This window comes from Gobio gobio, assembly GCF_949357685.1.
Source record: "Gobio gobio genome assembly, chromosome: 7".
Classification (NCBI taxonomy): Eukaryota; Metazoa; Chordata; class Actinopteri; order Cypriniformes; family Gobionidae; genus Gobio; species Gobio gobio.
Window position 1 is genome coordinate 38,925,772 of NC_137103.1, and position 25,462 is coordinate 38,951,233.

Sequence of the window (25,462 nt, forward strand, 5' to 3'; positions counted from 1 at the left end):
TCTCATACACGGACCGAGAGTTTACACAGTGTACTTCCGGAAAGAAATGGCATCTTTGGATAGGGTGAAAGTGTTGGTCTTGGGGGATTCTGGTAATACATATGATCTAAATAATCTATCGACCTTCATTTCTGTAACCTATAAAGTGAATTTTCATTTAAAATGTTAGCGTGTTGTATAATATTCGACTCAAGCTAGAGGTATTAGCCTGCCCATTAGCTTGGATTTCTGCAATACTAGTATCATATTTATTATTTTTAGAGAATAACTATTATGAGGAACTTCATCCACTTTAGATGTTGTGCTTTTCCTTTTAACAGAAGTATTTTTGCCCTTTTTTGAACTGATTGCCCTGTCTCTGTCCGCCCTTCACACACATACACATTTAAATGCACACTGAGGAACAAGCAATGGGGTGTATTTCTATGAGTCTCAATATGCCTCTTCTGATCAGTGTTATTGTATGTCTGTTTACAGGAGTAGGGAAGTCCTCTCTTGTACATTTACTTTGCCAGAATCAAGTTTTGGGGAATCCTTCATGGACTGTAGGCTGCTCAGTGGACGTCAGGGTAAGTTACAGTGACAATTATCAGTAATTTTTATTAATGAACTGTATCATTATCATAGCAAAACCTGGTGGCTTGATTCTTTGCACAGGTACATGACTACAGAGAAGGCACTCCAGAAGAGAAGACGTACTACACTGAACTCTGGGACGTTGGGGGATCTGTTGGCTGTGCCAGCAGTATTAAAAGCACCAGAGCTGTGTTTTACAATTCTGTAAATGGTTAAGTATCAGACACAACAATTAAAAGATGTATTTACGTGTGCACAAAAAGAAAAATAATGCTGGGATATTTGTTATGATTCTTTTTTAAAACCAAATCACGTTGTTTGTCTTTTTTCCCCTCCAGGTATTATTTTAGTTCATGATCTGACCAACAAGAAATCCTCCCAGAATCTGTACCGCTGGTCACTGGAGGCGCTGAGCAAAGACTCCTCTCCAACTGGCATCATTGTATCAAATGGGTGAGTCAGCGCTTCTGATTCTGTTAGAAGAAGCATTTTTTCAGCTAAAATACGATCCTCTAAAAAATTTAAAGCAACATTGTTGTAATATTCTACCTTGCTTATATTATGTGGTACATAAATCAGAATGCAATGAACAAATATTTATGTCTATAACTTCCTAGATATGTTGAAATATGCATTTGCAGAGATTATGATAGGGAACAGTTTGCAGAGAACTCAGTTCCTCTCCTGCTAATTGGCACCAAATTTGATCAAATCCCGGAAACCAAGAGGAATGATGTCCTGACCCGCACTGCCTTTCTATCTGAAGACTTTAATGCGGAAGAGATCAACCTGGTATGTGCTGATTTTTACATAAATTAGCATAATATTAAGTAAAAAATAAATAAAATAAACACTTGTCCATTTTGATTTCTGAGCTTTTTCCTGCTTTTCTCCTCAGGATTGTACAAATCCACGCTATCTTGCAGCCGGATCGTCAAATGCTGTTAAATTGAGCCGATTTTTTGACAAGGTAGAGACTTTCACTTAACTCAAGTCTGTATTTCCTTTCTGACCGTAATGATTCTCTGTCATTTTGTGAGTAAATGTCTGATATATCTCTGTGCAATGTATTAACATGTACAGTCAAACCAAAAATTATTCATACACCAGATATCATTTTTTACTAGTGGATGCAGGACACTATAGTTAATTTATGTAAGTGAGGATAGCAAAATAAAGTAAACTGTGACATATTATACCCAAAAATAAAAACAGTAAAACTTATGTTTTTTCTTTAATTGCTAATGTGACCTTTTACACCACAGACTGAATAAAATTAAGCATTGCTTGGTTAATGGTTGACCTAAATTGGTATTATCTAATTGTGTTAATTGTGTCCGCTAAATTTAACTGCTGACAGCTGATTGGTTGATTGTAATCCATTACTAACTTTCTGACATCTGACATTATCAAGAAGAATTTTTTCTGACACAGTTTAACTCTGAGTTCTTGTCATATTTTATTACCTTTTTCTAAACTACAGCGAATAAACTGTGATAATGTGAGAAAATATTGAAGGTGTCTGAATAAATGTTGTTTTGACTGTATATAAACTCTTCTTGTGCCTCTTTTAGGTAATAGAGAAGAGATACTTCACAAGAGATCCTAGCCAGGTGAGTGTGTGATTTTCTTTGTTTACATGTGATTACATTTGTGTAGCCACAAATGAGCATATTTGAAATAATGTTTTTGTTTTGTAATAGTTTCAAAGAACTACCTATAAGATCATTAATTGTAGATGTATTTCATTTATATTTACTTTTAAGTAGAATAATTATTATTTTGTTAATTTTCTCCTTAGATGCAGAGTTTCACAGACAGGAGGCGCTTTAATTTCAAGAGTCTGCACAATGAATGAGTGTACACATATACCTTAGGTTGGTGGGTTTAGTGTTTGTTTGTAACAAGCATATGTTATTCTTCTGTCATCATGTTCTTCTGCAAAGACCAATTAATTGGTGAATGTTTTTTTTTTTTTGTTGAATTTTTTTTTTTTAACATCCAGTTTACTATGACAAAAAGATTTATGTGGATTGATGATCACCTGTATTGCATATTCCAAAATTTTCTGTATTTTATGTTAAAAAATATGGACTCAAGGTTTAAGGGAGTTTGAGGATAGGAGGACTGAGATGTCTTTCTCAACACAATAATCCTGAATTGGAAATAACTTTTTTTTTTTTTTTTTCATTCTCATGATTACTCTTTGTTCTAATGCGGTGACATGGATCCTGGTTTTCTTTGGTAAAAGATCATTTAAACAGATTCCCTGTTTATAGTATCATGTGATATGGTGTTTTTTTATTATTATTAAATTAACCATTGCTACTTAATCTTTAGGATCATCTGAAAGAAAAAAAGTAATCAGATTTACAATTTTTATTGTTGATTTTTGTCATTTAAAGATAATAAGCCTTTGCTATATTAGCAAGCTGTTAATACTGTGTGTGTACATAACTCTTTACTTGAAACAACATGAAATAAAGATGCATTTGAATTAACTGTTTGGCTCGTCTTTTCACTTTTATATATATATATTTCCATTTTCAACAATGCAAATAATTTATTCTGAACTCAAGTATTGATGCCACATGATTCTATATTCTGAAGTGAACAGCAGTTTCAGAGTGACTTCCTGTTGCACCCTTGATGCACTTTCTGCTGGTTAGTTAGTACCTCAGCAGCCCAGCCAGCAACATGTTCACATTAGCTGGCAATTTTCCATCCCTCTTTGTACAAACAGTAGTTCTGATAATTTTCTTAAATCTTTTTTTATTAACAAATGTAGAAATATTTAATTTCATGTTCTTACCAACCTCAAAATGCTTTGGTGTAATTCAGTCAACTATCAGATAAGATGGCATGAATCACATTTTACTTCAGTATAAATTTGTATCATCTTGGATAGTCATGTAAAAATATTAATAAATGGGCGGTAGAGGCCTGGTCATTGCCCAAGTAGGATTTGAACCTGTGTATTTAAAATACTAATGTTAAAACTAGTGGAATCAGATTTTATGTGTAATTGTGTAATATTTGTTGTGAATGACAGGATGCACTTTTAGTAAGACCAACATGTAAGAAAATACATTTCCTGAGAGACGGTAGTAGACATTGACACCTAACTAGATTATTCTCAACCCTGGATCAAACACACCTCCTAACCTCACCACACACCTCAAAAGGGCTTCATAGGGGGACTTTTCACCTTACTCAGAGCAAAGGGGTGTGCGGTCACAAGAGCAACAACTGGTTTTAGCAGGAACAGACTCATTTAAGTATGAAACAATCACACAAAACCCCACTCAGTTCAAGTTCTGTTCCACCCATTTAAAAGCTGTGAAAGTTTTAAGTACGCAACACTGTCTTTGTGATTTATTACCAGCTTTTGTATTAAGATTGATCTGGTAAGCCCCTGCAGCTATGACGGTACATGCAGTCTTGCTCAAAAGTTTACACACCCCTTTCAGAATCTGTGAATCATTTTAACAAAATAAGAGGGATCATACAAAATGGGTACATAAACTTTATAACTTTATAAATTCAGCCTTTTTTTGTCTTGTGGGCTATATGTAAACATCTTTTATGTAAAATATCTTATTCAGGACAGTACTAAATTAAAAAATAACATGCATTTTGTATGATCTCTTAGTTTGTTAAAATTATTCACATTTTCACAGATTCTGCAAGGGGTGTGTACACTTTTGAGCAAGACTGTATATGGAGCCTTTATAGATAACAATATATTTATAACTAACTATAATTTATGAATGAATGTTTATCCCACTTAAATAACCTTCTATATCTCCTATATCTAAAAGGACCCCTTATTTTAAGGGGTTTTATGGTCAATGAATAAATACATCACATCAGAAATCAAGTGTTATCACCTGTTTATTAATAATCTCACACTGGCTAAACATATGGGGTTTTGACAATTGCAGCAGGAACAAACAATTAGCAGATATGCAGGAAAAAAAGGCTAAAAGTGAAAAGAAAGAAAAAATGGCACCTTTAAGAGGCACCAATTTATGTTTTTTCTCTCTCTCTCTTGTTTTCTTTTTTAACCAATAATCTTTTTAATCCAGGGGAGGAAGTAGGAGATCTTTACATAAGCTTGAGGATATGTTTTATTTGTACAGTTATCAAGGGTATATGAAGCAATTCCTTGTGCTTTGGTATTGCAGATAAGAGGACTTCCTGAATCCCCCTATAAGAAGGACAGAAGAAAAATATTATAATATAATATAATATAATATAATATAATATAATATAATATAATATAATATAATATAATATAATATAATATAATATAATTAATATAATATAATTTAATTTAATATAATACAGTATAATATAATATACCTGACAAAAAGCATGTTTCCCATCTGAAACGCTACAGATCATTCTCTCAGAGTTGAAGTAGTGCTGCCACATTTCTTCACATTTTGAGTTCTCCTGCGTTTTAAGAGTGACTTCCCGCATCACATTTGATGCCTCTGCTTTTGGTTTTTTATACCCCCAACCAGCAATGGAGCATTTAACATTAGCTGGTGTTTTTCCATTTTTCTTAGGAAGAGGCATAACTTTCACAAATTTATTCAGCTTGGCTTTGTTTTTCAGCTGCAAATAACAGAAAAAAAGTGAAATAGAGCAAACAAAGTGCATAAAATAGATCCACAGTAAGTGAAGGTGATGAAAATACCTTTAGTAACATGATATCATAGCTGTAGTTCGTCTTCTTATTTTGGTCAAACATAGGATGTCGGATGTATTTTATCACTTTGATTCTCTGCTGGCTCTTCTCGTCCTGCTTGATGTTGTGAGCTCCCAGAACAACCTCAAAGTGGCCCCGGCCAGAGAAGACACTGCGACTGCGGGAACAATTTAAAAACTGTGTAAGCCTTTAAGAATTTGAATAACTAAAACACAGAATTACAGATAGGTAAACTCAAGTCTTGAGGGTATAACTTTTTGAAAAGCATCATGAATTATCATTATGCACACATACTGGGACATACTCACTTCAAACAGTGGGCCGCTGTCAGTACAAAATCCTCTCTGATCAGCATCCCTCCACATGTGTGATGTTTATTTTCAACCTGAATAGATGCCATGTATGGTCTGGAATGAGGTTTAGCCTCTTTTCCACCAATAATACCAATCTCCATCCCACCTGTGACAAAAACAGAAGTAACTCACACCATTACCCAGAGGTGGACAGTAACTAAGTACACTTGAGTACTGTACTTAAGTACACTTTTTGAGTATCTGTACTTTCCTTGAGTAGTATTTCTTCTGGAAACTTATGACTTTTACTTCACTACATTTGAAAGACAAATATCGTACTTTTTACTCCATTACATTTCTATCAAGGCCCTCGAAGTAGAAAGTCGTAGCCGCTTTGACAGTCAGTGGATGATTCGTTGTTTTTTTTGCAGACAGCCTATCTGTAATCACTCTTGTAGGATCACATGAAGTTAAATGATTTCCAAGTATTTTTTGAACACCAATCCATTGATCAATTGGCGGCAGTTCCCAGACGCAGTGCGTGCAACAAAGGTCATACTTAAAAGTTAAAATTCAGAAGAGCAGACGTGGATAAGTCTCAAAAATTGCGACGACACGAAAGTGCACACAGAAAGCTGCCTCTCAGACACCAGACCACAAGTACTGAATTTTAGTCTATTGAAAACTAAAATCTTATTATAGTCAATTAAAACTAGAACTAAAACAATTCAGATGTCTAAAAGGTTAAAGTCAAAAGACTGACCAAAACTAAATCCAAATTTGCTGTCAAAATTAACACTGGTATGAAGTATGATTGGTCAAATGATTTTTATAGATTTACCCACCAAGTTGCCATAGCCTTGTGGATAGAGCGCTAACGCATAGGTAACGTTCGACAATAATGTTAGTTAGCATGCAAAAGCGTAGTTGGGCTAATAATGTTAACTAAAGTCCTTTCAGATATGTTTTTACATAATCCTGTCAAATAAACACAATGTAGAAACATTTATTTTCTAGTATGATTTTGACTTTGATAAGAGCTTTGTAACTTTTAAGCAAGTATTTAAATTAGTTCAAGATATGCTAGCATGTCAGATGGAGCATGACTGGCTTAAACCACCATGATGGAACAGCGGTCATTCATACAACAATGCAACAATAATAAAATAATGCGTTTACATTTGATACTTAAGTACTTTTAAAAGCAAGTACTTCTGTACTTTTACTTAAGTAAAATCTATCTTTACAACTTTTACTTGTAATGGAGTAATATTTAACCAATAGTATTTTTACTTTTACTCAAGTAATGGAGTTGTGTACTTTGTCCATCTCTGCCATTACCAGACTAATTAAGGAGGTATTACATGTACATAGACGTTTTACAATTTTCATTCTATGTATATTATTTGATTTTCATTTAAATTCAGATTTTCTGCTCTTGCAAAAAGATGCACAATGCAAATTCAGAAAGGAAGGAATGAATAATATCTTACCAGCCAAAGAGATACCAAGGAGAAGAAGACAAGCGTAATGAACCATGGTGCAACTGTAACAGCCTGTGTTTAAGCGTTGCGTGTACATAAATAGTATGCTCAAACCTGCTCTCTACCCGCAGCTGTATCTCCTCCCCCTTTTACCTCAAGCCACAAAATGTGTGTACACAACAAGCAACCGTATAGTTATACAAAGATTAATGAAATACTCGACTCAATTAAAAGTACTTTTATTAGAAATGAAATACAATAAAAAGTAACACAATTCCAAATCTCATGTTCAATTTATTTGTTGGCTTACAGTTTTGGTGTCCTTTTTTTTTTTTTTTTTTTTTTTAATATGCAAGAGAACAACAATTACAATTACAAAGAACAAAGAACAATGAGGGTTACAAACAATAAAGCAAATTAAGGTAGCTTAAATGATTTACACCATGAAAGAGTCTTACATGCAATAGAATTATCAGAATTTCTTAACAAGTTTAAATACATATCAAAATCTTTTCTGAAAATAAAAAAGTAGGGAGTTTTTTTTGAAAATTTACACTTATGAATGTAAAATTTAGCACAGTAAAGCAATAAATTAATAATACATTTACAATGAGTAGGGTCTAACTTCAAAGAATAACCAAAAAACACAATTTTGGGGGTTATACAGAAGTTTGGATATAAATATTTTTTAACAAAATTTGAAAAATCAATCCAGAAGACTTTACAGTAAGTACAGTCCCAAAACAAGTGATTAATAGTCTCTTCATACTGAAGGCATAAAGAGCAATTGGGTGAAATACTACTGTTAAATTTAGCAAGTTTATGATTTATCGGATAACAGTTATGGATAATTTTAATAGAAACTTCAACAACTTTATTCGATAAGAAAAAAATTTGTCGAAGAAGCCAAAACTCTTCCCATTCTATATCACTAAATAAGTTATTCCAAAAACTCACACAAGCAGGTAAAGAAATCTGAGATCTATTAATAACTTTGTTTGACATGGTATTAAAAAGACTTTGGTCAACAAATAATTTTGTATTGTCAAAAAGAGGAGAATCTAAAGAACCTTTAGGGCCAGACTTTACTAAAGGTATGATGCAGTCGGGAATTGCACCAAACACAATGGCATATTCTCTTGGGGGGACTGGGAAAGAGAATTCTTGCATAAATTGTTCATAAGTAAAAAGGACACCACGATCATCTAAAAGCTGACTGACTAATAATATTTTTTTATCAAACCAGTTGTGAAAGTTTTGGTGTCCTAGTGATCACACACACCGACTGACTGACTGTGTACATAGTATTTTATTTGCAGCCAATCACTGGACGTTGGTTGTGGCAAGCATAAAACCTAACAATGTGTGACATTAAAAAGTTACAGACTAAAGAAAAAAAATTTTTTATATATATATATATATATATATATATATATATATATATATATATATATATATATATATATATATATATATATATATATATATATATATATATATATATATATATATATATATTAAAGAATAAATGTTTGTAACACAAAAAGTGGGTGATTTCTAATTATAAATCCTAGTCTTCTAATGACATGTGTACTTCACATCACTTTTATGGACATCTTAATCTTTGCAGTATCACTTTTCTGCCGTTTCATAACATTTTATAATATGTATAATGATACCTGTATAGCCTCTGGCCTAAGAAACTGGCCCTATATGAAGGTCATAAGGCTCAATGAATGAATGAATAGTATAGCAATCTATATCTTTTAACATCAAGATAATCAATGTTCTGTAGCCTCTGTAGGTGCATAAGATGCTATTTCAATCACTTAATGCACTTCCTAATCCACGGAAGGAAGGCAGATATTTTCATGTAGACCTCAGGATACTTCTTGGATTTACAGTTGGAAGGATATGTGTATGCAGCCATTCCTTGAAGTTTAGAGTCACAAAAAAGAGGACTGCCAGAATCACCCTAGAAAGAAACAGATGAAAGACTTAAAATGTATTCTGCAACTATATGAAATCGTTGTTAATCATCTACTGGCAGTTTCAGTACCTGACAGAAAGCCCTTTTCCCATCTGAGACACTACAAATCATTTTCTCAGAGTTGAAATACTGCTGCCACTTATTTTTACATTCAAAGCTGAACTGCAATTTGAGGTGGACTTCCTGCAGAACACTTGATGCTTCTCCTCCGGGTTTTTCCATACCCCAGCCAGCAATGGAGCATTCCACATGGGCGGGAATATTTTCATTGTCCTTAGGTAGATCGACAACATCCACAAACTTATTCCGCACAGCTCTGGTCTTCAACTGTAACATAACAATCAGTGAATACCTCAATACAAAATTAGATCCACCCCAACTAAAAGTACAATTTGAGCACCATGAATACCTTTAGAAGCATAATATCATAGGAGAAGTCTTTGTTCGTATATTTGGGATGTTTGATGTACTTCTCTACTTGGATTATCTGCTGGCTCTGCTCAGTCTGGCTGATATTGTGAGCTCCCAGAACAACTTCTAAGTATTTGGAGGTCTGACTGTGAATACATTTAATGTTGAGGTTATTTTAACATTTATGCATTTGGCAGACGCTTTTATCCAAAGCGACTTATTGCATTCAAGGTACACATTTTACACTTTGTCAATTCTTGCTTTCCCTGGGAATCGAACCCATGACCTTGGCGTTGCTAGCACCATGCTCTACTGTTTGAGCTACAGGAAAGCATCATTTTAGTGGAAAGCATCATGTCAGTACATCGTCACTATACAAACAATAAAAACAAAATAAAGACTAAAAGACCTCATCATCCGTTTTTGAACACAAGGGGAGAGTGGGGTAAAATGAGCCAGTGGATAAGTTGACCCACCCCCAGTATCTTGACAGCTGTATACACTTTTATTGTCATATGACCATGTATTTTGGAACCACCCATCATTTCTGCCAGACTTTTTATTGTAAAATGTGAGCATAACAGATGGCTGTTACTTCAAAGCAAATTTATCCAGGTCAAAAAAATATTTATGGTGTATGTTGGTGATGTAGCAACATATAAAACCATGCAAATCATTTAGCTAAATAAAGCCTGAATTAGCAAGCTAGGTAGTTTTTCCCCCGCAATGGCAGCATAGTGGGGGAAAAAAAGGGCCAAATGCTGGGTACCCCATCATTAGACACTGAAGTAAAATATAAACTGGTATAATTTCAATGTAATATTACACAACTGGTTTATAGTTTGTCATATGTTGATCATGTTTTTTTAGTTTATTTGATAGGGACAGTGTAGAAGTCCACCAAATCCTTCTCTGATAAGAATCAGATGCTTTTCACCATAATCATATACAGTATATCTTTCCACCTGACCTAACATGTTCGACATCGCAGAAAAGCCACCATGTCAACAATCTTTTGACTAACATGTTAGTGTCAGTAACTGTTTTTTTGGAAGGTTACAACTTTGGTGTTCAACATATTGTTTCAGAAATGCAAATATATATATTGAAATTTAAACTTAATTTGGTTGGTTTTATGTTGTTTAATCTAGCTTTAAGAAAAGAAATACTACTATTTGTAAAAGGAAATTTGATTATTAAAAGAGTTAAAGTATATTTAAATTTTCACATGGGTTTGAGTCCCCTAACCTGGGGCAAATTGAGCCACAGGAACACTTAAGCCATATATATATATTTTTAGAATCCTTTGTCATAGATGCATTCTGACAGGAAACATCCTGAAATTACTTTAGATCATTGTACTTCTGCCCAATTTTCCCTTATTTTGAGGACCACATAAGTAAAAATGGCTCATCTTACATCACTCTCCTTACATACTGCCAGTTTATTAAGGATATATGCATGCATATATACTTACTCAAAACAATGGGCTGATGTCAGCACATAATCATCCTTAATCAGCATCCCTCCACACTTATGTTGTCTTCTATACTGGATAGAAGCCATGTATGGTCTGGAATGAGGTTTAACCTCCCTGCCTCCTACGATACCACTCTCTAACCCTCCTGTGATGACACAAGAGTCATGGTAACTATACAGTTACAACTTGGGCAGTTTAACTTGAAAATGTCAAATACAAAGCAAAATGGTTATGAGCCTATATTGACGTATTTCTCTAAATCTGTTTGAAAGCCATTGGTACAGAGATGTGGATATGTACAGAATAATAAGTCTTTAAAACAAATTGCATCTCATTAAAATATTCCCTCTCAAAACAATCTGCCTGACTGATGTAAGAGGTGAATGTCTTACCAGACAGACAGAAGACAGACAGCAGGAGACAGACACTGAGCAGCATGATGTACGATGGTGCTGATCCAGGAAATGAACACGAACAGGATTTGACTCTCAGTGGTGCCTATATACTCTCCCACCTACTCTGTCGCATATGAAAGTACACAATGGAAAGGTGTAGGGGAAAGTCCTGACATGCATGTATTAATAACACAGTGAGTTCTCAGGTAAAATGGCAAAAAGGTACCATAAACTACACTTAAAGCATTTATTCACCCTTGTGTCGTTCCTGTGTTACTTAACTAAATATATTTTGAAGAATGTTGGTAATCAAGCAGTTTTGGTGATCATTGACTTCGATTATATGGACAAAAACGTGTTGTTTAAAAAAAAATATATATATATTATTTTATGTTCCACAGGAGAAAGTCATAAAGATTTGGAACACTATGAGGGTGAGCTAAATGATGACATAATTTTCATTTTTGGGTGAACTATCCCTTTAAGAATTATGCAAACAATATAAGATTCATATTCATGCAAAAGAGTTTTAAGAAGATTGCCATTCATCACTGAGTGCAGTATAAAACCTTCCACTGGCTTAGTTGTGATTTGGCCAGCGAATAATAACCTTTTCTGTGGTATAGGTGTGATGAAAATAAACATTTGGCCCACAAACACATTCATACTCTGAATCAGTTTGCCCATATAGTCTACTTCTATTCTTATCTGAGTCTGTCCACATCCATTTTTTCTTTCATGACAGGGGGTTTCTACAGGTTTTGTTCCATTTGCAATAAGAAAGAGTTATAATATAACCTCACCTCCCACTCTAAAATAACAACAGAATTTACAATTACTCCTAAATATTATTGATATTTATTGAACAACCATGGAAAAATGCTGATGTTATTTTAATTAAAAACTGATCATTGCCTCATCTTACTAAGTCAGGTCGAACATACAGAATTACAAAAGCAGGTTACATACAAAAAAAAAAAACTCATTTATTTATTTATGATTTAACGCCATATCAGCAGCAAAAAAACAACAACTAATAAATTAACCATTGCATTTTGGATTTTAAAAGGCTGTTTATGCCCCACTTCCAGGCCAAGATCATCATTGACCAAAGACTATTTTCAAAGACAGTGATTTTGTGAAACGCAGCTTGGATTTATCCGCTTTCCTTTATCCGCTTTCTTTCTTCTTGGTCTTTACGAAGGGTTGGTGCAGTACATCATAAAGCCTTCTTGCCTAAATGAACCACAGTCAGGAAAGGCAATTAAGACACACAGAGTCAAATGCATCACAATGCTACATATAAAGCCAACAGTTCAAAATATGATACCAAAGTGTCTCTACACACCTTCTGTGGACCGAGTCCTGGGCACAAAACTAGTTCCTCCTTAGAAGCCTTAATGATGCCATCCAAAGACTGAAGAGATAAAATGCCATCAACATAAGAACATAACAGTATTTCAAGCTCACTAATTTTAAATTGGCAAAGGTTTTTATACACTACCATTCAAAAGAGGTCTGTAAGATTTTTTTAATGTTTTTGAAAGATGTCTCAGCTGAATTTTCAGCAGCCATTACTTGTGTCACATGATCCTTCAGAAATCCTTCTAATATGCTGATTTGTTGCTCAATAAACATTTCTTATTATTACCAAAGCTAAAAATCCATGAAACATTTTTTCAGGACTCTTTGATGAATAGGAAGTTCAAAAGAACAGCATTTATTTATTAAACAAGTAATTTATTTAAGAACAATTATGTTTTGAATGGTAGTGCAAGTAATAAGAGTAATAAAATAATATGCAATATATAAAGGAAAAGTATTCCTTACAGAAAAAGTAGACAGAAGAGTCATGGCATCTGTCTTATTGACAGACTTTACTGTGGTTAAACAATCTGTAACCTGTCAAATAAAAAGCACTTATGAAAACTGACCAGAAGTGTTTTTATAGGAATTATGTCATCAGTGTTTGATTAAATGAACCATACATAATAATTTCAGATGTATTAATAGATTTTTGGGCTCTAACCTGGGACAGGTAATTTTTCTCCACTTGTTCTTTCAGAAGATCCGCAGGTTTCTTTTCGTAGGATTTATATGTCTCAAGGTAACGACCTGCTTCTTCAGGACTTACACATACAAACAGGCATGTTTGTTAAAGAAACTAAATTAAAGCATTAAAAACTAACAGGAACTTATATTAACACCTTATCTTAACACAAGCCACTAAAGGAATTCCCCTCCAGCTTGATAACTTATAACCATCCCCTTACCTCCAGGCCAAAATGAGGGTACAGTCAGCCATGATGCATATTCGAGCAAGCTCTTTCAGGGCATGATGAGGGTCTTTCTGATAAATGAGGAAGAGAGAAATGGGACATAAACATCAGCAGTCTCTAGCTGAAATGAAGGGTTAGTTCACCGAAAAATTAAAATTCAGTCATTAATTACTCACACTCATGTCGTTCCAAACCCGTATGACCTGCATTCATCTTCGGAACACAAATTAAGATATTTTGGATTAAATTGGCAAGCTCTCTTACCCCTCCATAGACAGCACTTTAAAGCTACACTGTGTAACTTTTTTAGTTTATTCTTAGCTAAAAACACTTAGTTCTTTCAAAAATATATGTGCTCATTAATGTATATTTACTTCTTTCAAGTAATAAAGTATTCTCGTAAGTTTATAATATGCCATTGAAAAAACATACGGGTAATGGGTTCGAATGCGGGTCGCCATGTTGCCCCTCCATCTTGAAAGTACATCAGCCAAAGAGGGACATACCCGTGAATTCAAGCTTTGCCTTTTGCGTTTTAACACTCGATGGCACCGTGTCGAATGTGGACGAGGTCGAACTGGAAGCCATATTAATCTTGGACTAAATCGGCCACCGTAGGAGTTAAAACGAAATCGGAATTGAGAGGAAGAGAAACTAATATTCACTGGATGGTCATATACCTTTTAACCGCTAGATGGGGGAAAATATCACACAGTGTAGCTTTAATTACCACTTTCAAGGTCCAGAAAGGTAGTGACGAGAAACGCAAAAAACAAACAAAAATAACGGCTTTATTCAACAATCTCTTCTCGTCTGTGACAGTCTCCTATGCTGTTGACGTAGTGTAAAGAGTGCAGCACTTCCGAGTTCTACGGCTCACCATTGGCTAGCTCCTGTCAGCATCAATGCAATGGTAAGCCGGCGTTCTACCGTAGCGCTTCGAAAGCGCTGCACTGTATTTACTACGTCAACAGAATAGAAGACTGGCAGAGACGAGAAGAGATGGTAAATGGTAAATGGACTGCATTTATATAGCGCTTTTAACAGACCATTGGCCATCCAAAGCGCATTACACATTGCCTCACGCCCATTCACTCACTCATTCATACACCGACGGCGGTGTCAGCCATGCAAGGTGCCATCCAGCTCGTCGGGAGCAGCTGGGGTTAGGGGTCTTGCTCATGGACACCTCGTCACTTGGTCAGGTGGAACCGGGGATCGAACCACCAACCTTCCAGTTTGTAGCCAACCTACATGAACCACTGAGCCACTGCCGCCCCAGTGACTTTATTGTTGAATAAAGTCGTTGTTTTGGGTTTTTTTGCGCACAAAAATTCAAGTCACTTCATAAAATTAAGGTTGAACCACTGGAGTCACATGGACTATCTTAAAGGGTTAGTTCACCCAAAAATGAAAATTCTGTCATTAATTACTCACCCTCATGTCGTTGGACACCCGTAAGACCTCCGTTCATATTCGGAACACAAATGAAGATATTTTAGTTGAAAGCTGATGGCTGAGAAAGGCTTCACACAGGCCTCCATTGGCATTCAGTACATTGACACTTCCAAGATCCATGAAAGGCACTTAAAACGTCGTTACAAAGTCTATCTCACCACAGTGGCTCTACAATAATCATACAATGCGACGACAATAGTTTTCTTCCGTGTGCGCCTCCACGACGCATGCGCGAGAATATGACGCAGATCCGGCGTTCGGACATATGACCCAGAAGCGATTTGTTTACGAGCAGAGGAAGACGCGCGTGTCTAAGCTGTCGGATTCTACATTGATCGTGCTTTAGGTCTCGGCGTAGTGCTCAAAATGGAGCTTAAGTGTGTATTTCATCGATTCCCGAACACCGGCGCTACGTCATATTCTCGCGCATGCGTCGTGGAGGCGCACACGGAAGACAAGAACAAGTTGGATAAAGGTGTTATTTTGATTTTTTTTAGCGCACAAAAACTATTGTCGTCGCATTGTATGATTATTGTAGAGCCACTGTGGTGAGATAGACTTTGTAACAACGTTTTAAGTGCCTTTCATGGATCTTGGAAGTGTCAATGTACTGAATGCCAATGGAGGCCTGTGTGAAGCCTTTCTCAGCCATCAGCTTTCAACTAAAATATCTTCATTTGTGTTCCGAATATGAACGGAGGTCTTACGGGTGTCCAACGACATGAGGGTGAGTAATTAATGACAGAATTTTCATTTTTGGGTGAACTAACCCTTTAACAATGTCTTTCCTACCTTTCTGGGCCTTGAAAGAGGAAATTAAATTGCTGTCTATGGAGGGGTCAGAGAGCTCTCGGATTTCATCAAAAATATCTTCATTTGTCTTACAAAGATGAACGTAGGTCTTAGAGATTTGGAACAACATGAGGGTGAGTAAATAATGACAGAATTTACATTTTTGGGTGAACTAATCCTTTAAAGCTGCTTAAAACTTCAAAAACAGGCAATTTTTGTTTTACAGACGATTTATTCAGCATTTAATTCAAAAACAGATTTAAATAACACAACATAAAAGAGAAAGGACAAAGAAATGTGAGATAGTGAGTGAAACAGACAGACTCACCACATCGACCTGAATGAGCAACACTCTGAGGGTGAAACTCTGTCCCAGCTGTTTCAGACGCTCATGTATGTAGTTTGGGTTCAGATTATGGTAACGCACACTGTGGTCATGAGAGAGAGAAATTAAAACATTCCATACAGTACTGATATAGGTTTGGTTTAATTTACCAATGCCATTTGTAATTTAGTAAAATGACACCACTGGTTAAGGGACTGAAAATGTCTGCAACGATTCATATATTAAACACAAAAGGCATCATCTTGCCATATTATTGCTATATTAAAAATGCTTTTGTTAATTAACATTTCTCAGCTGATTCTACATTGTCTAGACTGTATTGTTATCGTGCCAATCATCACAGTCCGACTCAAGATGTTTGCTTCCTGGCATTTACACAAATGTTCTTAGCAAAGAGAGGTGGAGGATGATGTGGTTTCACACCTCACTAACTGAGAGAATTCCATTCTCTCATAACACTTACAAAATTAGTTTGCACACACTTGCTTGGCACCAGGTTTCTATAATTTAACACTCACCACTTGATATGTCATAATACATTACATATTATTAAATATTATTTAAGATTTCTTGGCATGAAAAGATCTGAACAGACTTTCAGTATTTGGTTTAATACAAAAAGCCACACACAAACACAGAAAAAAAACACATTCAAGTAGTACTTTGTCTTAAAGTAAATAAAGGATACAGCAGAGCTGGCTACTCTTTAAATATGCAAATGTGGTGCAGGATTTCACAAATATATCAACTTATTACTTTCTTCCCTCCATGATTGAGTGGATTAAAATCCAATAAGAGGTTTGCAATTGGCCTCAAATGTGCACAATGAAAACAGTGACAGCACTGCTTTCATATCTATCTTCATCTTTGTCCTACTGAAGCTTCTGGCTTTTCAATGTACTTTGAAGAAGAAGTACTTTGACTATTACTGAAATAATTTATTTCAAGAGGAACATACAGCATGACACATTGACAACTGTAATATTAGAAATAATTTGAATTTCAAGCATGTGCAATTCATCTTCTCACTGGTACTCTACATATACCCAAAAACCAACCTGAGAAAAAGAGCACACGTTGTCCGCCCCAAAACATAGTCTGGCACCACTTCTCCAAACTCCCAGGGAACATTTCTCACAAACTTTAGGATGGGGTTGCCTCTCTATGTACAGATAAAAACATACAATCAAGTTCTATATTTTTGTTAAATATTTAATTGTTATATAATTGTTTCCGAAATCATTCTAATATGCTGATTTGCTGCTCAAGAAACATTTCTTATTATCAATGTTTAAAAAAAATGCCGTGCTGCTTAATATCTTTGTGTGTTTCACTGCTTTTACTGCATTGATCAAATAAATGCATATATATATATATATATATATATATACACTGGTGTACCTTTAAAGATAGGAAAATTATAGAAAATGGACATACATTATACAGACCTGTCGAGGACTGACAATGATACTGTTCCCAGATCCTAAGAGATGAGGAGGAATAATACAACTCTCCAAACTCTGACCTTCCTCTTTTGTCTGATCTTCTGTTGGTACCTCTGCTGGTCCCTGCTGTTCAGACTCAGGTTTTCCTGTCTCTGTGAATGATGTACTAACTAAGCTGCTTCCAGCTGTGTTTCCACTGCTTTGTCCTGCAGAATCATTCCTAGATTGGGCAGCAGATATTGGTTTCTCTGATCCATGAGCTGCTCCCTGAAGTCCCCTGTTTTTGCTCTGAACAACAAACTCAGCATAGGACAGTGGTTGGCCAGGAGCTGGAACAGATGAGGCCTCTACTTGACCATCTTTGGCCTTAAACAACGCTGCTACCTGTGTGAATAAAAGGAACCAGGTTATTTGCATAATTTCAGAGACACGGTCATCTGAATAATTTAATATTTATCTTAATGAGGCCATATACACTTCTACAGCATTTTTTATTTTATTAATCTCTTGCAATTTTATTACATTTGAAGGTTACATTAAAACTGTTAAAATAGGGTTTTGGGCGAGGCTAAAACAATAAAAATATACACAAAAAGCATTTGAAAATAAATGTATGCTACTTTACAAATGCCTTTTATATATAGGGTTTTTAACCTTGTCAAAGACTCAGATGTTCTAGTGAGATTATGAACATTAATATACTTTTTTTTATGTGTAAGAAATGTAGAACTGTGATGATCAGTAGAACATATTGAACTATGATTATCCAAACAAAGATTGTAATAAAACCATTTTTTTTCATCTATTTTCTGAAAAATTTAGATTTCCTCCACCACAAAGAACAACTTTAGCAATATCATTTCCACAAGTTACTGTTGCCTACTTGTTTGTTTCCTAAGGAGACAGCAGTGTCAGTGAAGAACATGCATGAAATAAAATGAGATATGATTTGTGAAGAAAAAACACCACATCAAGATAAATATTAAACAATTGTGTTTAGGAGATATTATTTTCAAAACGAGTAGTCATAACTGCCGAGTAGTTGTTTTGCTGCGACTAATCAAGGAAATTATACTTCTCTCTCTCTCGTGGGAAAACGAAGTCAAAATAACGAGGGTAAAATGGGGGTAAGTAGGCTAAATGATGATAGAATTGTCATTTTGAGTGAACTTTAAACTCCATATGGTTCAAATGTCTTCAGTGTTGCACTTATTATTGATGGTGGTGTTTGCGTTGGCCAACATGATGCATCGGTATGATTGAGTCATCAACAACACCTTGCTATGAGCAAACGTGCAGAGTGTGAAGGTAGCTGGGTTGCAAACCTAAGTTAACTTTAATCTTCATTGCCATGTGACCAGAGTTGCTGTTTGTGACATTCGTACATGCATTACATGTTCAGTCCCCCTGGCTTTATATGAGTGGTGATAGCTGTATTATGAACCTTGGTTGGGTGAACCTCCTCACAGTTACCAACTAAGAACTCAAGCTACTACAACCCATAGCAACATAATTATAGTAAGGAAACAAAACAAAACCCACCGGACTTCTTTCCTTTGTGAACGCCGAGTCGTCCAAATTGATATTGAATTTCTTTTTTTCCATTTATTAATTATCAGTAATTGCACAAACCAGAGAAACCAAACATTTGAGTCCACTTGCCGCCATCGCAGCAAAACAAAACAGTGACAGTGTCAGACAGATGTGTCAAACACAGAAACATCGATCGACACTGAGACGCCAGCTGCTATCCGACAGATGGCGCCCAAAAACCGGGATGTATTACATTTGCTCACACTATCCAACAGATGGCGACATTGCAACAGATTTTTGTGTCTTTTCACACACCGGCTCCCTAATGTAGCCTACCGGTTTTTAACGTTATTAAAAACATTTTTTAACAATATTTATTGTAGGCTACTGCCGTAATTTTAAACACCCACATTAGTTGATGATATATTATGGTAATTTAGGCTATATCAGATTGAAGCTAGTTGCCACAATTTTTTCATCAAAAATTATTTTAAACAATACATTTTTACTATTTGATCTGACATTATATATATATATATATATATATATATATATATATATATATATATATATATATATATATATATATATATATATATATATATATATATATATATATATATATATATATATATATATATATATATATATATATATATATATATTATAACTAATTTTATACAATTTAAAACATGACAACTCATTTAACCACTCATTTAACCACTGCCAAAAACAAATTGGACTTGATTAAACCCTTACAGATATAGTCCTTATGACAACTTCCCCATGTGACCGCTAGCCCCAGTGCCTCCTATGATCAGTTGCCACTTGGCAGTAGCATGGCTCTTTGAGACCATGGTAGGCCTATTGCGTGGTATTGCATGGTATTTGCGAGTCAAAGAAGCTGGTCGAAGTGTAAAACCTCTCATTATGACTATACATACTGTAGTATTTTTTCTTGTAGCCTCTTTTTTTCTCTTTTCTTTTTTAATATACATTTTTTTTAATATACTTTTTTTTTTTATTAATGGACATTAACTAAAGTCTCATTCATGACTTTATCGTCTCCTCTCAGCCATCAGAGCATCATGTTCAATGTTTTTTTTTTGTTGTTGTTATGTTAGAGGTTATCCAATTAAGAAACCCAAAGTCTGACAGACATCTGTGTATTGCCCATTTAACCCTGTTTGTGTGTGCATGTGGATGGCGTTTCGGGACGTCCTGCCACCGTGGCATAGCATCATAGGTCCTGCAGACAGATGGTGCCAGCTTCTTTCTGAAATCATGTTCATGCCCTCCAAGAGATGCTATGCATTTACACAACACACACACAAGCCTTTGGCATCACACCAATGTATGTCAGTCACCGTTCAGGACAAAGCAGACAAGATCATAAGTTGAAAGACAGTATGGATGCACACATACATACACACACACACACACACACACACACATACATGTGTGAGCAACTATGAAAGATTCGTCCGGTTAAGTAAGGGTATGACAAGGACACAGTTAGAGTTTTAAGGTGAGCGGGGCTGTATATCCAGCCTGTGGAGCAAAGGACTGTGGGTAAAGACGTCAAGCCAATTAGCTGCTCCATGGGTATAACCTTAAATATGTGTCCTCATATTGAAATTATAATAATTATACATTTCTATTTTATATACTATACCCTTAAAAATGGAATAGTATTTTATTTTACTTGATTTCACTGTAGACAAATAAAATAATAATACATTCTTAGTCAGAACAATTATGACTGTAAAATTAAATAGTGGCTATATAGTGGCTGTATTTGTAGTTAGATGTATTTTATTAATAATTTAGGCACAATAGACTGCTCCCAATATGTAAGATTAGATACCTTCTTATTTCTATCTGCTATCTGCATCACAGTAAATTCTGATGTAGCCTAAGTTTTGAAGTTGCTGGGAGTGTTTTATTAATGTTAAATCTTTTTAATTATTTTTAATTATTTTGCACAAAAACACTTTAATCCAGATATAGTATAAATACTAAAGGTACTTAACCTATATAACTAAATATTTATATAAAAGAATATTCATAATCTTATGTTAGATTAAAAATAATAAAATTGTGGATATTTTGCCATCTCATTTTAAATTCACGGGGCCTTTTTTTTATCACTTTCAGCGACATTTTTCCTTAAAGCACTGGTTAGTTTTTGACACTTTCAGCATAGAAGATGAAACTTTACTGCTGTCCTGTGTCCTGTGGGGAAGAACACAACCAGTCACGTCCCACACCACTGTAGACCTGAATTAGCTCAGTTTGTGATGGCAGGCGATGTGCAGGATCTATCCATGCTATAGTGCTGAATGTCATGTGAACTTTTATTCCTTCCACCAACACTTATTTTCACATTCTTATTAATTTTCTTGTCCAAAAAGAGAGGAAAGATGCAACAGCAAAGTTACAGATTCACTAGTGCTTTTAAATACTTAGCTGGTATATCTAGACACTGTGTTTTCTGTCGCTCTTTCTAGCTTTCTCTCTCAGTCTATGTTGGCAGTGAGCCTGGCTTTGGCTGCAATAACGGCCACCTCCAGACCTCCGGCCCCTCCCTCAGGTCTCTCCTCCCCTCCCCTCGCAGACCCCATGCTGAGCCGGCTGTGTTGAGCTGTCAGCCCCCGGCTGCGGGCTGCTCCTGGGCTCCCGATGTGGGTGTGTGCGTGTGTGTTGGGGCAGAGGGGTAACGGTCGGGTCCGTAGTGGCCGCTTATCTGCCCTGCCATCGCTGGGCAAGCGAGAGGACAGATTGGCCCTCCAGCTGTCCGACTGAAGGACTCGCAAGACCCCTTACTGAGGAAACCACATGCCCTGATACACAACACGCACATACACACACATATCTTATTGAGATCACCACATTCCCTGATATGTACACACACCAAGTCACCCTCAGCTGTAACATATGCGTTTCAACAGCACACTGACTGTACCATCCTGTGCCAAACTACCCATTAGGTTTAGGCTTTTTCAGTCTTAAAGCACATGGCATTCACACTTTACATCAGTGCCGCTCTGGCATCATTTAACCACACTGAGCTGAGTGCAGTAGCCAGTTTCATTACTAAAGTTCATATGTTTTTAGAGGAAAAAGGCAACATAAACTATAGCCTAAACTGGGTTTCCGTTGGTCAGGCTAGGAGACCAATCTTAAAGTCTGGCACACCATCTTAGGCTGGTTTAAGATTTTTTTTTTTTATCTTAAAGAAACCTGAGTGGTTCCAGCCTCATTCAAAAAAATTCAAATTGAAGTGTCCGTTTAACCTCAAATGATGTTAAAACTAAAAATTTAAACCTATTCTGTGATGAAAACTAATGTTTAACATTTTTGAAAAAATGCCCTTTGATATTTTTATTTTCCAAAAAAAGTTACAGCTTATTTGGAAATGTAAAAAAGATTCTGCTCAAAAGTGATTTTCCATATTAGAAACAAAAAATTATTATGGTCAAAAAATTGTGTGTGGTTGAAAAGACAGTGGGTGGCAATTATAATTATTTCAATGGTTTGTTTAAAATATCACAGTTATAAACAGGTTTCATATTTTTATGCTGGTTTTTCATATAGTTGAATGTCTGAATCTGTCACAAAGGTGAAACTTTAGGATCTATACATAAAAAGCTTTTGAGGGAAAAACAACATTTTAATTTGATCTTCAGAACAAAAAGAAAAAAGTTGAAATCTCTTATTTTAATTTTTTTTTTAAATAACTCCTGGGACACAAAAGTTCCCAAAGTTAAAGAAATATCCTAATATGTATTTAAATAAAATGAACAAACCTACTGTTGTTTATGTATTCATTTGTGTATCAATTCATGTATTAAAGTTGATTGTCAGAACCCCTAAGCTTGGTAAATAATTACAGTGTTGGTTTTGCTAGAAAACTTCACTACAGGTTAGCATCATACCTTGGCTTAAGGCAACTATAAACATATTTTCTACAGTTTCTTCTACAGTTTCTTTCACCATATATCATGGCATTTGTCTCCTATTGCAGCAGACACACTAGGTCAGGAGCCCTGTTGTTGTCTACAACATTAATAACCTGAGCACATAGACACATAATGAAGTGTGTTTTCTCAGTCAGGTTACAATACATTGGTCCCCACGTCCCAATGCCACACATTATGAGAATTCCCAGTCAGTCTTCGTTACTCTATCTTACCTCCCCCACCCTCTAATCCTGGGACCAGCAATTCCCAAAACTGCCTGTTAGCTACAATATCAATGCACAGTTTTTCATTGGCCCCTGGTGGCTCCGTCTTGTGTACGTGTACATCTGTACACACACACATAGAGAAGAGAGAGTGAGCAAGAGAGAAATTAAGTTGATTATGTGGGCTATGTGAATATAACTTAGAAAGTAAGGATATAGGGTTAAATGAGGTAAAAATGCTTTTGTATCTACATTGTGCACTTGTGTTTGTCGGTGTGGCCTTCGGGACAGCCAGGCCGTCTTGAGGGCCTCCAGGGGCCGATGGTAGCAGACTGCTTGCTGTCTGTGTACGGTCTGTTCTCCAGTTGTGACAGGGAGCAATTCCTTATGTGTGCAATTAACCAGAGAAAGGGTGCAGCCAAGACAACGAAGTCAAAGATGCACCTTTAGAAAGATCAAGGCATACCAAGAGTTTCTGGAAGAAGATCAAATCTTAAGTTGGCGGTTAGTTCGATGAAGAAAAGATGTATTTTGGAGAAGACTGGATGAGCTTTGACGAGAATGATAGGTGGAGTCAGGTGTGGAGAGAACCAGGACGCCATTAACAAAGACACTTAAAATGCCCACTAATGAGAACACAACCAAATCTCAAGTGGGAAAGAGCGAGGGCAAACACTGCCCACTGGATTTGAGAGGTCGTCAAAGTGAACATCTCGGGAATACTTCCTCACCAGCCACTAAGCCTCAAATATACATGATATTCCATAACCTTCAAATCACGTGCACTAAATGACCTCGTCTACCCACAATGCATCTCCGTCCAGATCCAGGGCTTCTTCCCATGACCTACTTCCCCCCTCGTGTGGTGCATTGTTGTGTGTTTGCGGCTGCTGAATGCGCCCTTCTTTTGTGGCTATTTGTGAGACCAGGGGGTTAAGACCCTTGTGTTCTCCCCAGCCTCCAAAACAGGCCTCTAAACAACCGCAGCAACAATAACAACAAAAAAAGCAAACGTTGATGGCAGCCGAACTAGGAAGCGGGCCGTGACGGCATTGCGCCAACACAGTGCCGCCTTTGTCAGCGCTCACATGCCGTATTGTGTGGCACGACATCATCGCCTCCCAGCAGCTGTTGCCGATGGAAACGAGCATGACTGTCAGCCTTGCTGGATTGTGTAATGCTTGGGCATTGGGCACGATGACTCAATGCGGGTGTGAGTTTAGATTGGGTTACCGTTTTTGCCAGGGTTTCGTCTGGTTTTCTCGGTTTACGATGTTTGCTGACATTCTTTCACATTTTAGGTCAGAAACATACTTTGTACCCAGATAGCACACGTACGTCCCCAAGATGTCTGTTAAAAAGTGCTTCATCTGGAAAACATCTGTTGTGTATAAATAACTGATAGTCTTTTTTAAAGCAGTTTTTCATACATTCTTAATCAAAATAATCATCTTAAAGACAAATTTCCATTGAAAATCTGAAAGGACACATCTTAGAGACTTATTGCAAAAATCATCTTGCAGATGAAAACACGTCTAGCCTACATGTAATAACTGTGTTATTATTCAACTTTAACTTTAGCTAATTTAGCAAGATTTTCTTCAAACTGTTACTCGACCATGGCAGCAATTGAAAACTTTTTGATTCCTGAAAGAGACATTTACGATAATAACAGGTATATCTCTCCTTTTGGCTAAATCAATCTTCTGTAGCAAGAAGCGTACTCATGTATTCATGTACTTGCATAAAGTATGTTTCAGACCCTTGACTCTATGTATGTGAAAAGAGTAGTAGAATGTCTGGATTCTCAGTATTTATAAAACAGTAGACAAATACTGTACCTGGATGACCTTCTACTTCAGGTGAGATTCTGACACTTTACTATCCAGGCCACGGGAGAGAATTTGTGAATGGCGGTGAAGTGATAGAACTGACGCCGGTAGGTCACATGGCAATGATTAGAGCTGTGCGATATTGAAGAAAAATGTGATATGCAATACCTTGTTAAATTATGCGATATTCGATATGCGATACGATATTGCTTTAAGTGTATAAAATCGATTTAAATTAAAAATAT

General features: G+C 36.0%; 3 protein-coding genes across 3 annotated transcripts; 1 reads left to right on the top strand and 2 right to left on the bottom strand.

Moving 5' to 3' along the window:
* Positions 1-31: 31 nt before the first annotated feature.
* On the top strand, positions 32-4,487 carry rabl3 (RAB, member of RAS oncogene family-like 3). Its single transcript, XM_079821772.1, has 8 exons — positions 32-92; positions 478-569; positions 658-787; positions 915-1,029; positions 1,218-1,368; positions 1,475-1,546; positions 2,151-2,189; positions 2,378-4,487. Exons 1-8 carry the CDS (start codon positions 47-49, stop codon positions 2,432-2,434), a joined length of 702 nt encoding a protein of 233 aa, XP_079677898.1. The 5' UTR covers positions 32-46; the 3' UTR covers positions 2,435-4,487.
* Positions 4,454-12,033, bottom strand: LOC307128764 (uncharacterized protein; the record flags this gene model as incomplete). The annotated part of the gene is made up of 11 exons (XM_079820707.1): positions 4,454-4,786; positions 4,942-5,199; positions 5,282-5,450; positions 5,602-5,752; positions 7,080-7,142; positions 8,907-9,045; positions 9,130-9,387; positions 9,470-9,617; positions 10,949-11,096; positions 11,344-11,403; positions 12,015-12,033. The coding sequence occupies 11 exons, from the start codon at positions 12,031-12,033 to the stop codon at positions 4,640-4,642; spliced, it is 1,560 nt and encodes a 519-aa protein (XP_079676833.1). The 3' UTR covers positions 4,454-4,639.
* On the bottom strand, positions 12,022-19,378 carry ercc1 (excision repair cross-complementation group 1). Its single transcript, XM_079821393.1, has 9 exons — positions 19,209-19,378; positions 17,670-18,050; positions 17,280-17,383; positions 16,204-16,303; positions 13,620-13,696; positions 13,376-13,475; positions 13,177-13,248; positions 12,695-12,763; positions 12,022-12,582 (listed from the first exon to the last, which is right to left on the bottom strand). Exons 1-9 carry the CDS (start codon positions 19,269-19,271, stop codon positions 12,517-12,519), a joined length of 1,032 nt encoding a protein of 343 aa, XP_079677519.1. The 5' UTR covers positions 19,272-19,378; the 3' UTR covers positions 12,022-12,516.
* Positions 19,379-25,462: the final 6,084 nt, after the last annotated feature.

Coding starts and splice junctions, on each gene's coding strand:
- rabl3 (XM_079821772.1), top strand. CDS start 47: ATGGCATCTTTGGATAGGGTGAAAGTGTTGGTCTTGGGGGATTCTG. Junction 93..477: donor GTTGGTCTTGGGGGATTCTG/GTAATACATATG, acceptor GTCTGTTTACAG/GAGTAGGGAAGTCCTCTCTT. Junction 2,190..2,377: donor TCACAAGAGATCCTAGCCAG/GTGAGTGTGTGA, acceptor TTTTCTCCTTAG/ATGCAGAGTTTCACAGACAG.
- ercc1 (XM_079821393.1), bottom strand. CDS start 19,271: ATGGAAAAAAAGAAATTCAATATCAATTTGGACGACTCGGCGTTCACA. Junction 13,476..13,619: donor ACCCTCATTTTGGCCTGGAG/GTAAGGGGATGG, acceptor TGTATGTGTAAG/TCCTGAAGAAGCAGGTCGTT. Junction 13,249..13,375: donor AGAAAAATTACCTGTCCCAG/GTTAGAGCCCAA, acceptor TTTATTTGACAG/GTTACAGATTGTTTAACCAC.